General features: G+C 41.0%; 1 protein-coding gene across 1 annotated transcript in view; it reads right to left on the bottom strand.

Annotated features, from left to right (window-relative positions):
• LOC144602149 (doublecortin domain-containing protein 1-like) overlaps positions 1 to 14895 on the bottom strand; it is a 309816-nt gene that overhangs the window by 162933 nt on the left and 131988 nt on the right. Inside the window, exons 15-19 of the mRNA XM_078414883.1 lie at positions 11560 to 11706; positions 8369 to 8490; positions 3792 to 3852; positions 2765 to 2831; positions 2666 to 2673 (exon numbers count right to left, since the gene is read on the bottom strand). Of these exons, the coding sequence (XP_078271009.1) occupies positions 2666 to 2673; positions 2765 to 2831; positions 3792 to 3852; positions 8369 to 8490; positions 11560 to 11706 (405 nt within the window). The remainder of the gene's footprint in view (positions 1 to 2665; positions 2674 to 2764; positions 2832 to 3791; positions 3853 to 8368; positions 8491 to 11559; positions 11707 to 14895) is intronic.

Raw genomic sequence — 14895 nt, 5'->3', positions numbered from 1 at the left:
CCTCTGTCCCTCTCTTGCCCCTCCCCTTCCCAGTTCTCACACTAGTCTTCCTGTCTCCTACTACATCCTATCTTTGTCCCGCCCCCTCTCCTGACATCAGTCTGAAGAAGGGTTTTGACCCAAAACGTCACCCATTCCTTCTCTCCAGAGATGCTGCCTGACCCGCTGAGTTACTCCAGCATTTTGTGTCTACCTTCGATTTAAACTAGCATCTGCAGTTTTTTTCCAACAGAAATGCTAACTGTCCATTTCCCTCCACATACACCAGCAGACCCACTGAATTCCTCCAGCAACTCTGCCTTTTTCTTGCGATGGATTTCAGCATCTGTAATCTCTTGTGCTCTTCACTAAGATCATAGCTGATTCAATCAGTCCCAATAGCACCGGTCTCCCTCGCTTCCATTGTCACTCAATGCCTTGGTAATTTAAATATCTGACACATTTCTCCACCTAATATAATCAACAACGTCACCTCCATAGCTCTGTAGAGCAGAAAGTTGTAAACAATCACAACTCTGAGAAATGAAACTCCTTCCTATCTCTGTCTGAAATTATTCTGAAATTAAACCACCTAGTTCTAGACACGTCCATTAGGGAAAACATCCTCTCAGTATCCATCCTGTCAAACTTCCTCAGAAATGTATCTTTCAAGAGGACCACACTTCATGCTTCTGTACTAGAATGAATGTCGGTCGGCCTACTCTATTTTATATGTAAACTCCCTTCATCTGAGGAATCAACCCAGTGAAACCTTTTTGCACTGCCTCCAATACAAGCACATCTTTCCACAGACATGAAAAACCAAACTGGATCAAGTATTTCAGGTGCAGTTTCACCAAGGCGTGCTGGACCTCCTGGCTGTTAACTATTTTAACTCCCCTTTCCATTCCCTTACCGACCTTTCGGTTCTTTACCTCCTCCATTGCCAGAGTGAGGCTACAAACTGGAGGACTAGCATCACTTGTGTAGCTAACAACTCAACAGTATGATGATAATTGTTTTCCAAATGGGTCTATGATGTTGTGGCCATTGTGGAAATGTGGTTGCAAGAGGGATATGAATGGCAGCTCAACAGTCTGGGGTTTCGATCTTTCAGATGTGATAGAGAGGGAGGCAAAAAGGTGGAGATGCACGACTAATCAGGGAAAGTCTCGATGGCACTCAGAGAGGACATACTGGAGTGTAGAGCTTAGAAATAAGAAAGGTGTAAGGGTCAAAGCACTCCAATCAGATTGTTTTACAAGCCCCCCCTCAATAGCAAGTGGGAGAAAGAGAAACAGATATATAGACAGATTATCAAAAGATGCTAAAGCAACAGGGTTGGCTTACTGGGTGACTTTAATTTCCCCAATATTGACTCAGACTTGCTCAGCGCCAAAACCTTAGATGGCACAGAATTTGTTCGATGTGTCCAAGAGGGCTTCTTGGAATCGTATGTGGATGGCCCAAACCCGACGAGGGAACATGGGACTGCTGATACCATGGAAAAGAATTTTGCGGATAGTGATCACAATTCCATAAGGTTTCAGATTGTTTGTAATAGGTAAATGCCTGGATCTTACAGGAAGGTCTTAAATTGGATCAAGGCAAAGTACAATTTATTAGGCAGGATCTTGGGAGGGTACACTGTTGGCAGTTCTTATTGGGTAAGTCCACAACTGACAATTGTGAAGCTAGAGGAAAGAATGAAGGTGGAAGGGAAGAAACAGATATGGCACAGGGGAGAGAGGGGGACGGGAAAGAAAATGGAGGGAGGAGAGTAAGGAAGGGGGGGGGGAGGGTGATGTTGGTTGTTACCAAAAAATGGAGAATTCAATGTTCATAATGTGTAGGAAAGAATTACAGATGCTGATTTGCATTGAAGATAGACACAAAATAATGGAGTAACTCGGCAGGTCAGGCAGCATCTCTGGAGAGCAGGAATGGGTGACGTTTCAGGTTGAGACCCTTCTTCTGACTGACATGTGGGAGTTGTTTAAAGGCCAGTTGATCGCTGAGTTCCTCCAACACTTTGTGTTTTGCTCAAGATTTCAGCATCAGCAGTTTCTTATGCCCCCAGACTTGCATGCATTACTGAACTTCCCATCAGCAAGCACAAAGCTGCAATAGTGTTTTAAATGCTTGAATGTATGTGGAATGCATTGTACCTTAACTGAGATTCTTGCTGCAGATTTAAAATTTGCAATCGGCCACCACAGGACAAAACGCTAATGAAAGTCTCCACAGCAAGATGACGCTCACACATCCTGTAATTACCACCATGAAGGCTGATACTGCTGGAAATACTCAGCAGTGAAGCAGGGTAAATGAACTTACAGAATCAGATTCAATGCTGCAGGTCAGTGGTCAAAAAAGACAACAAAAAATTACCAACCTGGAAAAAAATACTCTTTCCTTCTCCATGTTACCTAACCTGCTGAATGTTTTTGACATTTTTACCTTTATTTTACTTTTCTACAGAATATCTTTTATTTTCTTTTATCTTTCTATCTTTATTATGTAAATATCTTATCTTCAGCTTTTATTCAAAATCCATCTTCATTTCAGCTCCTGTTTATATTTTACAAATTATTCTTTTTCGTAACCCACAGCTGAATGCACAACAAGGGATATATTTCACACAGAAAATCGAGCTGAATTTACAATAAAGGGCACTCGATCTCACACGATGATCTGGCATACAACTTGACTCTCTTTCCTCAAACTAATTTCTTCTTCAAAGTTCTGTGCCTCACTTGACTGTTTGTGGAGCAGGAATCAAAACATACCTGGCCCACATCTGACCTCCTTTTCAGTTCACCAAGATAGGTGAGGACCATTTCAGGATAAGCCTGAAAATAAAAAAAATAAGCTGAAAGGAGCAGCGGAATTGTTATCACATTTGTGGAATTAATGTACGACACGACATAGAAATGAATATCCTTTCACAAGACTTCATCTGCATACTAAACATGGCAGGATTTTAAAGTTTTTCTTTCAGCAAACCTTGGCTCCAGAGTTTGCTTTTAGGATGAAATAACTGGTATCTTTTTAGCACCTTGCACAATTTCAGAAACTCCTTGGATAAGACAGATTTAAAGGGATATGGGCGAAACGCGGACAGGTGACACTAGTGTAGATAGGGCATGTTGGCTGACATGGACAAGTTGGGCCGAAGGACCTGTTTCCACATTGTATGACTCTCTGACACAAAATGTTTGAAGCCGTATAGCACTGAGACAGTGAGCTATTTGTACCATGCTCCATAAACAGTCACTTATATTGTTTTTGTGATGTTGCTTGTGAGGTAAATGCTAGTCAAACAACCATGGAAACTCCCCCAATCTTTGATCAGTGTTATGGGATCTTCATCTTCCAGTTTCCAGAGTAAAGAAAGCATGGATTTAAAATCTCATTGTCATCTCCAGCAATGGAGCATTCAAAAGTATTGCACTGAAGTAATCAGCCAGGATTACATGTATAAATCTCGCTGCAGAATTTGAACTAACCATGCAAGGCAACAGGGCTACCAATGGGGCACATTTTAACAAGACATTGACTTTAATTCAGTGTATAGTAGAAAGTTATTTGCTTCAATTCATCTTTTACCATGAAGGGCAGCCAGCAAGTTTTGGCCTTTCATTAGTGTTAGAATCATGATCTCACCAGCACTTAGGCAGAGCGATGCTGGCAGCTCAGCACCATTTGATGAAGACGGCAAGCTTGCCCTGTGAGAAAATGTGGAAGCAAGATCTACTACGGTGGTCAGATCATTCAATGATTTACTTCAATGCAACTAACAAAACACCAACCATTGAGTAAATGTTACCAGCTGGATGAAAGGTCCACTGTTGCTGCGGACTCTGCTTCATTCTGTGGAGAGAAAAGAAAGAGAAAGCAGGGATGACAATCTGCTCCACGTAATGGTGCTCACCTGACTTACAAGGCCACGGGAGTGCTAGCAAACTAAATGTTAGGAGTAAAAGTATATTAGCTATTTATGAAATAGAAGTGCAAAAATGTATCTCGGGCAGTAACATAGCAGGCACTTCAGCAAAATCCTGATATACAATTCTATTAACCTTAATGGAACTGGATATTCCAATTATAGACACAAAATGATGAAGTAGCACAGCGGGTTATGCAGCATCTCTGCAGAAAAGGAATAGGTGACGTTTCAGTTCGAGACCCTTCTTCAGACTGAGTCAGGGGAGTGGGAAACTAGAGGCACGGAAAGATACAAAGAACAAAATCTTTTGGAATAAATCATTTGGAATATTTCAATTGTCTATTGGTTACCTCTCTTTAATGTTTTCCTTTTCCCAATAAATCTCAGAATTTGTTGCTGGAAAATATCACAACAGCTGTTTGACTCTTGTAAAAAGCCAACAAATTTCTCAATGTCCGATGTAGAAAGGAACTAGGCAGCCCAAACCAGTTTACTCTAGGTGCTACCCACTAAAAAATTGATGATGTAGAGCAACAAGCCATTGACTGGAACAGCGTATGGGGAAGAAGGCTGGCCACTTATCTTGGCTTCTCAGGCCAATTAAGGATTGGTTAAGTGTGTGGCTGTTTATCAATGTCACCACAGCTCAAGGATAAACGAGAAAATAAATCACGGCCAACTACACAGTAGAAAATCCTGTGGCAGAGATTTCATGTAAACACTCTTCGATCACACCAGTTTCCTTTTAGTCTTTTAAGCTACAATTTTAAGAGTTATATTACCTGATTTATTTTAACATACAGTATTTAAAAATTAATGAGCTAACAACATCTCCATTAAAGTGTTATATGTTAGGAACATTTTTGTGACATTGTCAAAATCAATTTCCACATTATGAATCTAAACCTACTGGACTGAAACTGCAATCTTCACAACAAACATAATAATGGAGAGGGAGGGAATGAAAATCTCCACGGCACGTGTCAAGCTGGACTCCAGAGCTACACAAGAGCTGTATTAATAGTAGAGTAGCAGCAGGCTATTGGCAAATAAGAACAAAGTGGCTTGTACATTCTGTCTCATATACTAGTTAAAATATGCTCATTCATTTCCAGATTATATATATTTAAAATAATATTCAGCCTAAAGTGCAATTGTAAAACAGTTATTGCTTGCCTTTCTTTACGTGAACTCTTATACCTAGAGAAGATTGCTAAGAAAACAGATGTTTACAAATGAGGAAATACAGCACTAAAAGGTTAAGAAATGCTTCAAAGCATACGACCTATGTATTTGGTGTAAGTGGATGTTAACCCAGTGGTGTTATGTGAATATGGTCACAGTATAAATGAGAAAGTTATAGATACATGTAATCAGGTCACGGTAATAATCATGGGAACCTTAATCTAGATATAGATTGGACAAATTAAATTGGTATTAATAATATCAACAATGAATTTCTGAAACACAAATGAGACTGATTTCTAAATCACTATGCTGAGGGTCTGACTAGGGAAGAGATACTACAGATCTAGTATTGTGTAACAGGAAGGAGCTAATTAATAATCCAGTTACAAAAATGGTGCCTAGGAAGAGTGACCACAATGTGAAGAATATGAATATTAATAGCATGAGATGAGCTGCCGGAGGAGGTAGTTGAGGCAGGTGCTATCGCTAGATTCAAGAAACATTTCACAGGTACAGAGACAGGGTAGGTTTAGAGAGATATGGGCCAAAAACAGGCAGGTGGGACTAGTGCAGATGGGACATGTTGGTCAACATGGGAAAGTTGGGCCAAAGGGCCTGTTTCCATGCTGTATGTCTCTATGACTTTATTACATTAATTTCAAAAGAGGCGTGGTTCAATCTGACATCAATCTTGTCAATTCAATATGTATCAAAATTGTTCAATTCAATTAAAATTCAATGTGTATCAAAAAAGCAAGATTTCCAGCAAGATTCTAGAAATCTGAAATATGTCCAATATACTAAGTAATTGACCTAAAGGGTCTCGACACAAAACGTCATCCATTCTTTCTCTCCAGAAATGCTGCCTGTTCCGCTGAGTTACTCCAGCTTTTTGTGTCTATCTTTGGTTTAAACCAGCATCTGCAGTTCCTTCCTACACAATTGACCTAAAATGTAAACTCTGATTTTCTTCGCCATAGTTACTACCTTGCCTGCTGAATTATTCAAACAAATTCTATTTTTTACCACGAATCACCATAATGAATTTCTAAATAGTTCATGAGGTGACAGTCATTTCATTGTTTCCAGATTGATCAAAAATTTAAAAATAAAACTGAAAATGCAATATGAATTATTAAAAATAACTTGTGCTTTCTTACCTCCTCAATGAAGGTCAAATAAATGAGTCTGCACTAGATTTAGAGTCATGGAGTCATGCAGCATGGAAACAGGCCCTACGGTCCAATTCATCTTTCCCGTTAAGATGCTCTATCTAAGCCTGTCCTGTTTGGCTGCATTTGGTCCATAACCTTCAAAACCTTTCACATACATGTATCTGTCCAAATGTTTGTTATTGTATCTGTTTCTACTATATGCAAAAAATGATTTCACTGTACATCTGATAATAAAGACCATTGATCTCATTCCATAACTCGAACAAACTGAATAACCAGTATATTTGGTGCAATAGTTGAGGGAAACAGCAAGAACGAGCCCCATTGAACAGGGATGATATTCGTAGTGATGGTATTAGTTCAGCCTTTTTATCAGAGAATCCCGGATAATTTAGGACACACACAAAAACTATGTAACCCATCATGCTTGTGTATGTTCAAACAAAATAATCCAGCAATATCCCACCTTCTACATTAAAACCCCAGTAAAAATAAAAATGATTCAAGTAAATGATCAGGTACTCATTAAATTTAATGAGGCTTTCTACCTCTATTACCTGTTCAGCCAGTAAGTTCCAAACCATGACTACCCTCTGGGTGAGAACATATTTTCACCATTCAGCTGTAATGCATCTACTAACTGCTTTAAATCTATGCGTCCTGATTCCCCCCCCCCCCCCCCCCCCCTAACGTCTGTAATGGTTTTTGAGTATGGGAGGGGACAGGAAAATTGATTGGATAAGCCTTGAGGGAAATAAGGAACTACAGATGCTAGTTTGCCAAAAAAGACACAAAGTGCTGGAGTAACTCTGTGGGTCAAGCAGCATCCCTGTTGAGTATGGATACGTGACGTTTCGGGACCTTTCTTCAGAATCAGGTGCCATTTCCGGTCGGGACCCTTCTTCAGACTTCAGAGAAGCTGGTTTGCACAAAAGGACACAAAGTGCTGGAGTAACTCAGCAGGTCAGTTAGCATTTCTGGAAAACATGGATAGGTGCCAGTTCGAGTCACACCTGAAACATCACCGATCCATGTTCTCCATAGATGCTGCCTGACCCACTGAGATACTTCAGCACCTTTTTGTGCTGGGCCTTGTTCTTGCTGAGTGGCAGAAATGGCTTGAGGGGCTGATTAACCTGTTCTTGCTTCTGTTTGTTATGGTCTTTAAGTTCCTTCCTATTGACTCCATCTATGCCCTAATAATTTTACACCTCATTTAAGTAACCCATCAGCCTCCTCTGTTCCAGAGGAAAATAATATTAGCCGGTTCAATCTTTCCCCCAAGTTAAACTTTCCCTGTCCCGACCTTCATCCAAGTGAATTAAAAACTAAGAATTGTACCTTGAAGACACAAAAGCTCCACAGGAAGAGTGAACCAACTGTGGCTAACAAGAACAATTAAAGGTTGCATTACATCAAAGTGAAAGGCTTATAATGTTGTTAAAAAAGGCCTGAGGTTTTGGAAGATTTCATAATTTCAACAAAAGGACCAACAAAGGGAATACAGAATACCAGAATAAGATAGTAAGGAAACGTAAAAACCTGTAAATATGCAAAAAAAGGATAAGAACTTCAAAAGTTTTGAAAACGGAGCATGGTGGGCGCTTGAAACACGCTGCTGGGGATGGTGGTGGTGGCTGATATAAGGCTTTTAGATAGGTACTTGACTGTGCAGGGTATGGAGGGATATGGATCATGTGCAGACAGATGAGATTAGTTTATCTTGACATCATGTTCGGCAAGGGCATTGTGAGCCAAAGGGCCTGTTCCTGTGCTGTGCTCTGCTATTGTAGGAAGGAACTGCAGCTTCTGGTTTAAACTGAAGATAGACACAAAATGCTGGAGTAACTCAGCGGGACAGGTAGCATCTCTGGATAGATGGAATGGGTGACATTTCGAGTCGAGACCCTTCTTCACCCATTCCTTCTCTCCAGAGTTGCTGCCTGTTCCACTGAGTTACTCCAGCATTTTGTGTCTAACTGTGCTATTCTATAATTCTATTGTCTGTTCTATTGTAATTATACTGAATGCGTGTCTATCACAAACTTAAAAACAAATCAGTGAGAAAGTTCTGTACCTTTTCTGCACAACTAATTTGTATCCTTTCAAATTCAGTCGGTCGTCGTTCTTCAATATGATTTGTTGGTCACTAACAGCGAGGCAAAGTTGAGGGTGAGCGCGACACAAGATCATTCCAGCCTTGGTATCCATTCCGTAAAAGGGAAGAAGAACATGAGACAAAAGAAGAAAACGTTTTGGTGTGGTATTTAAATCAGAATAAGTGAGAGCATGGCTATTCACAAAAATGAAACACCAAATTCCATTAAAGAGATCTTGTGTGGCCTTTGTAGCCAGTGACCTCCTGTATACCGAGACAACGGGTGTCTGTCCCTGGAAGTCAGAGGGCAAATTGCCGAAGTGAAACACAAAAACACAACGTGCGAGGGGAATTCAGTGGGTCAAGCAGCATCTGTGGAAGGAATGAACAGGTGACGTTTTGGATTGGGACCCTTCTTCAGTCCTGTCCCGAAACACTGTCTGTCCATTATCTCCACAGATTCCTTCCACAGATGTGAGTTCCTCCAGTACTTTGTATTTTGCTCAAAATTCCAGCATCTGCAGTTCCTTGTGTCCCATCTGATCCTATTTCAGCTACTCAAGATTTACTTTCTTAATGTTACAAAATAAAGATGCAGTAAGTAAGTTTCATTGTTCCAATCTGGTGTATCTGACAATTAAACATGCTTGGCTCTTGAAAAATATACCACCCATACTTTGTTTAGTTTAATTTATTGTCATGTGTACCGAGGTACAGTGAAAAGCTTTTTGTTGCATGCTAATCAGTCTGTGGAAGACTGTACATGATTACAATCGAGATGTTCACAGTGTACAGATACACGATAAAGGGAATAATGTTCAATGCAAGAGAAAGTCCAGTAAAGTCCCATTAAAGATAGTCCGAGGATCTCCAATGAGGTAGATGGTAGCTCAGGACCGCTCTCTAGTTGTTGATAGGATGGTTCAGTTGCCTGATATCAGCAGGGAAGAAACTGTCTCTGAATCTGTATCCCAATAACTCATCTACCACAGATGTTAGCAATGGCTTTAAATGATTCTTCCACCTAAACTAATATGTAACGAGAAATTAGATCCTACGGTGCTGTGTACTTCAGTATTCAATAATTGAAGATACACTTTCAAATGGCGCCAAAACCTGGTGCCTCTTGCATGCGGTCTCAGTGGACTACTTCTGTACACTTTGCTAATTGAGGATTGTGCTTACATAGAGTATGGCAATCCTTAACTGTTTGCAACATGTGCGCTTGCACATTGACAATAAAGCACCATTGAACCAACCATGTAGCAAAGCACAACAATTACTATTTCCAGACCATTTTGTATCTCTGTATAAATTCAACTAGGTATGAATCATGATGCTATGTTTGACATGATTTTTCCATCTGATATTCATCAAAATTACATTACTCCTGACACAATACTTTTAAAGCATTGAGGAGGGTTTAAATGAGGCTAAGAGTGATCATATATATATTTCATGGAGTAAAACACAATAATTACCATTTCTAGGTCATTTTGTTTAACAATGTAAAATTAACCTGTTCTACTGCAACCCAGTTATCCAACTGGGACCCCATTAAGATAAGTCTTATGCCTATATCTTTACCTTTCATTTCCGACCATCCCAAAGTGCCTCCACCCTTCAGCCCCTAATCGTTGCAGCTTCATTGTTGTTGCAAACATCCAGCACACACATTACAACACAATGGAATTCCTAGGCTTCATTTTTTAAATGAGAATCTTTTCATTTTTCGAATTTTTTTAAGCACTCTGACCTCTGGTGAAATATGATACCTTGAACATTTGGAGTTTCCTGTTTACTGGGGGCAGTTGGAGAGTCTTAGTCTTGGCCTTGGTAATCAGCGCTGGCTGTCTAGACTTAAACAAACAAAAGCATGGTACAGTGATGCGGCCTCAGTTCCATCCTGACTTGGGGGGTCCCATCTGTGTTGAGTTTTCACATTCTCTCTGAAACTGCATGGGTTTCCTCTGGATGCTCTGGTCTCCTCACATATCCAATAGAAATGCGGGTTTGCAAATTAATTGGCCTCTTTAAATTTCCCCTTGTGTGCAGGGAGTAGCTGCTAGAATGGGATAACATATAAGTAGTGTGAACAAGTTGGCGTGGACTAGGTAGGCCAAAGGCTTGTTTCCCAGGCCTATCTATCAATCGATCAATCAAACTCATGACAACATACTCCAAATCTGTAAGCACAGCCAAATAAGTAATTTTTCCCCGTTTGAAATATTATCATAATTCTCTGGATCTTTTCTGAAATAAATATTTCTATGATGTGGTGTTTACTTTATATTTTATCGAGGACATAGTCATTCAACACATCAAGTTTACACCAGTTCTCAAGGCAATCCCATCAATGCCCACTTATTTTCTGTATCCTATTCTCTCACATGTCCATTCCGATTCTTTTACCACTCACCAACAATTCACAGAACATAGAAAATGAGAACAGTACAGCACAAGAATCGTCCTTCCAGCCCATACGTCCGTGCCGAATATCATGCCAAGTTAATCTCCTTGCCTGCATGTGATCCGTATCCCACTGTTTCCTGCATATCCATGTGCCTATTCAAAAGCATCTTAAGTGCCAAATTGTATTTATTCTCCACTACTACCCCTGGCAATGCAATCCAGCCACCCATCGTTCTCTGTGTAAAAAGCTTGGTCCACACATCTCGTCCAAACTTTGCCCCTTTTACCTTAAAGCGATGCCATCTAGTCTTTGGCAATTCCACCCTAGAAAGAAGGTTCGGACTGTCCTTTCCTCTGACTGCCTCTCATAATTTTATATACTTCTACCATCATCCTCTAACACTCCTGAGAAAACAATCCAGGTATGTCCAACCACTGGTTATAGCTAAAACCTTATCATCCAGGGAGCATTCTAAAGCTCTTCTACACCCTCTCCAAAGTCTCCGTATCTTTCCTGTAATGGGGTGACCAGAACTGCGCACAACACTCCCAAATCAGATATAGTTCTTTGATAGCTCACAATCAGTGAACTATGTATTCTTAACATTTCTTTCATGACAATCTTCAATAGAATCATGTTCCATTTCCAACCTTCCCTTCGCCTGAAGAAATCTTTGTTAATATTGCGAGAAAAATTTCAATCTTTTTTCAACTTGTACCTAATGAATCTGATATCAAGTATTTGATTAGTTCAGTACCTTTGCAAAAACCCAAATGTGGGATGAAAACCATCTTGACACTCCCATTGAAGTCTTGGATTTCTTTTCTTCCACTGTAAGAGAAGCAATATTCTCGTTCCTGTTTTCCACAGTGATCGAAGGATAAATGACCAGTTGGCTATCTTTCTATTTGCAAAGCATAAAAGAAAATATTAACTTGGCAGTTGTTATAATATTCATCCTATTTTTACTAGCTTAGTTTAGTTTAGAGATATAGCATGGAAACAGGCTCTTCGGCCCACCGAGTCTACGGCAACCAGCGATCCTCCATACACTCATTCTGCCCTACATGCTAGGCATAATTTACAGCAGCCAATTAACCCACAAACCTGCACGCCTTTTGGAATATGAGAGGAAACCGGAGCACACAGAGAAAACCCACGTGGTAGATAATAATATAATAATATGCCTTTATTGTCATTGTACGCAAAGTACAATGAAATTAGAAGTGCTACAGCTGATAACAGTGCGACAGTGCATATCTTTCAAAGACAATCGCACAGACATACGAACCAACACAACAAATACCAGTATCAATAAAAAAACAATTTAAAAACCTAATAAATAATGAATGAGTTTTACACCTAAAATTCTAAAAAAAAAAATCTTTTAAAAAAAAAATGTGCGACGAAAATGAGAGTAGTCAAGTCATGTGCTTCCATTCACTGTTCTTATGGCCCAGGGAAAGAAACTGTTTTTGAGTCCATTTGTTCTGGCCCTTAGGCTCCTGTAGCGCCTCCCAGAGGGCAGGAGAGCAAACAGTTTGTGTCCTGGGTGAGTGCAGTCCTTGATTATGTTTCTGGCCCTGTTCAGACAACGCGAGCTGGTGATGTCCTTCAGAGAAGGTAGTGGACAGCCGATAATTTTCTCTGCTGTCTTAATGACCTTCTGGAGGGCCTTCTGGTCTGCAGGCGAGCAGCCAGCATACCACACAATGGTGCAGTATGCCAGTACGCTCTCAATAGGTCGCAGGGAGAATGTGCAAACTCCATAAACAGCACCTGTAGTCAGGTTCAAAGCCGGGTCTCTTGCACTGTAAGGCAGCAACTCTACCGCTGCTCCACCCTGTGTTAGTATTCCCCCCCTCGCCCTACATGATTAAACACATCACCTGAATCTCCGCTTGGCTATCATTCTTTCTTACATAGAAACATAGAAACATAGAAAATAGGTGCAGGAGTAGGCCATTCGGCCCTTCGAGCCTGCACCGCCATTCAATATGATCATGGCTGATCATTCAGCTCAGTAGCCTGTACCTGCCTTCTCTCCATACCCCCTGATCCCTTTAGCAAAAAGGGCCACATCTAACTCCCTCTTAAATATAGCCAATGAACTGGCCTCAACTACCTTCTGTGGCAGAGAATTCCACAGACTCACCACTCTCTGTGTGAAGAAATGTTTTCTCATCTCGGTCCTAAAAGACTTCTCCCTTATCCTTAAGCTGTGACCCCTGGTTCTGGACTCCCCCAACATCGGGAACAATCTTCCCGCATCTAGCCTCTCCAACCCCTTAAGAATTTTATATGTTTCTATAAGATCCCCCCCTCAGTCTTCTAAATTCCAGCGAGTACAAGCCCAGTCTATCTAGTCTTTCCTCATATGTAAGTCCCGCCATCCCAGGGATCAATCTGGTGAACCTTCTCTGTACTCTCTCTAAGGCAAGAACGTCTTTCCTCAGGTTAGGAGACCAAAACTGCACACAATACTCCAGGTGCGGTCTCACCAAGACCCTGTACAACTGCAGCAGAACCTCCCTGCTTCTAAACTCAAATCCTCTTGCTATGAATGCCAACATACCATTCGCTTTCTTCACTGCCTGCTGCACCTGCATGCTTGCTTTCAATGACTGGTGCACCATGACACCCAGGTCACGTTGCATCTCCCCTTCTCCCAATCGGTCACCATTCAGGTAATACTCTGCTTTCCTGTTCTTGCCGCCAAAGTGGATAACCTCACATTTATCCACATTATATTGCATCTGCCATGCATTTGCCCACTCGCCTAATCTATCCAAGTCACTCTGCAGCCTCCTAGCATCCTCCTCGCAGCTAACACTGCCACCCAGCTTCGTGTCATCCGCAAACTTAGAGATGTTGCATTCAATTCCCTCGTCCAAATCATTAATATACACTGTAAATAACTGGGGTCCCAGCACTGAGCCTTGCGGTACCCCACTAGTCACTGCCTGCCATTCCGAAAACACTGAACCCTCAATACCGTGTGCTTTAAGTTTGTACATTCAAAATAATGGGCTGCCCCTTGCTCAACCAAACCCCCAACTCACTCTCATCCCCAATGCAATCTCCAACACTAACATTTTATGGGATCACAGCTCCAGTTATACTAGAGATCTGGCTGCTGTGCCTTCCAATGAGTATAAGTGAACCACATGGTGACTAGGCCTGAGATGGTGAATCCTGGGGCCATGCCTCCAGAATATATTAATGGCCTTTTGTTAGCTTGCGGTATTAAAGACATGTAGAAACAAGGAATTGCTGATGCTGGTTTACACAAAAGGGCCTAAGGTGCTGGAATAAAACAGCAGATCAGGCAGCATTTCTGGAAAACATGGATAGGTGACATTTTGGGTTGGACCTGATACATCACCGATCCACGTTCTCCAGAGATGCTGCCTGACCCATTGAGTTACTCCAGTACTTTGTGTCCTTCTGGTATTCAAGGCATGTTCAGCTCTTTCTAAATGCCACTAATAATCAAAAATGTGCTAAAACAATTGAAACTGATTTAAATATTTCTGAATTAAAAGTAGTATGTTTATATCGAAAGCATGTGAGCAAAAATATTAGTATGAATCAAAGCAAACATCCAATCCATTCACCATCGCTTATCTGTTGTACACAGATAAAGCAACATCATTTAAATGAGTGGAGCCAATGTTAGTGTGATGTTAAGGGGTCAGATATAAAGAATATTCAGCTTCTCAGCTCAGCATGTTACTGTTGCGTTCAGTGGTGAAATGGAAGATCAGTGGCTCCCCTGCGTTCCATACATCTGTGTTGTTATGTGCAGGTGTAGAAATGGGAAAGTGCTGACCCACCCTACAGATGGTGGCCTCCCTCATAACTACAAGCTGAAGAGTATCACGGCCTAACCTATATTTGACAGTATCCATGAAGAAAGGTCCACCATGCAATGTTATTTGCAACACAGTGGATGCCAAACAGCAGGTCAGATCGCAAACTACTGGAGATTGATAATCTAACAAACAATTGGAGCAAACAGCATCACACTCTACGGCAGGTCAGACTAATTATACGTTTGTTTTTAAAGAGGGAGGGAGAAAAAACACTGAAT

The sequence above is a fragment of the Rhinoraja longicauda genome, chromosome 18 (genome assembly GCF_053455715.1).
Source record: "Rhinoraja longicauda isolate Sanriku21f chromosome 18, sRhiLon1.1, whole genome shotgun sequence".
In the NCBI taxonomy this organism is placed as follows: domain Eukaryota; kingdom Metazoa; phylum Chordata; class Chondrichthyes; order Rajiformes; family Arhynchobatidae; genus Rhinoraja; species Rhinoraja longicauda.
Note: the sequence above shows the minus strand (reverse complement) of the source record. Positions and strands in the feature narration are given on the sequence as shown.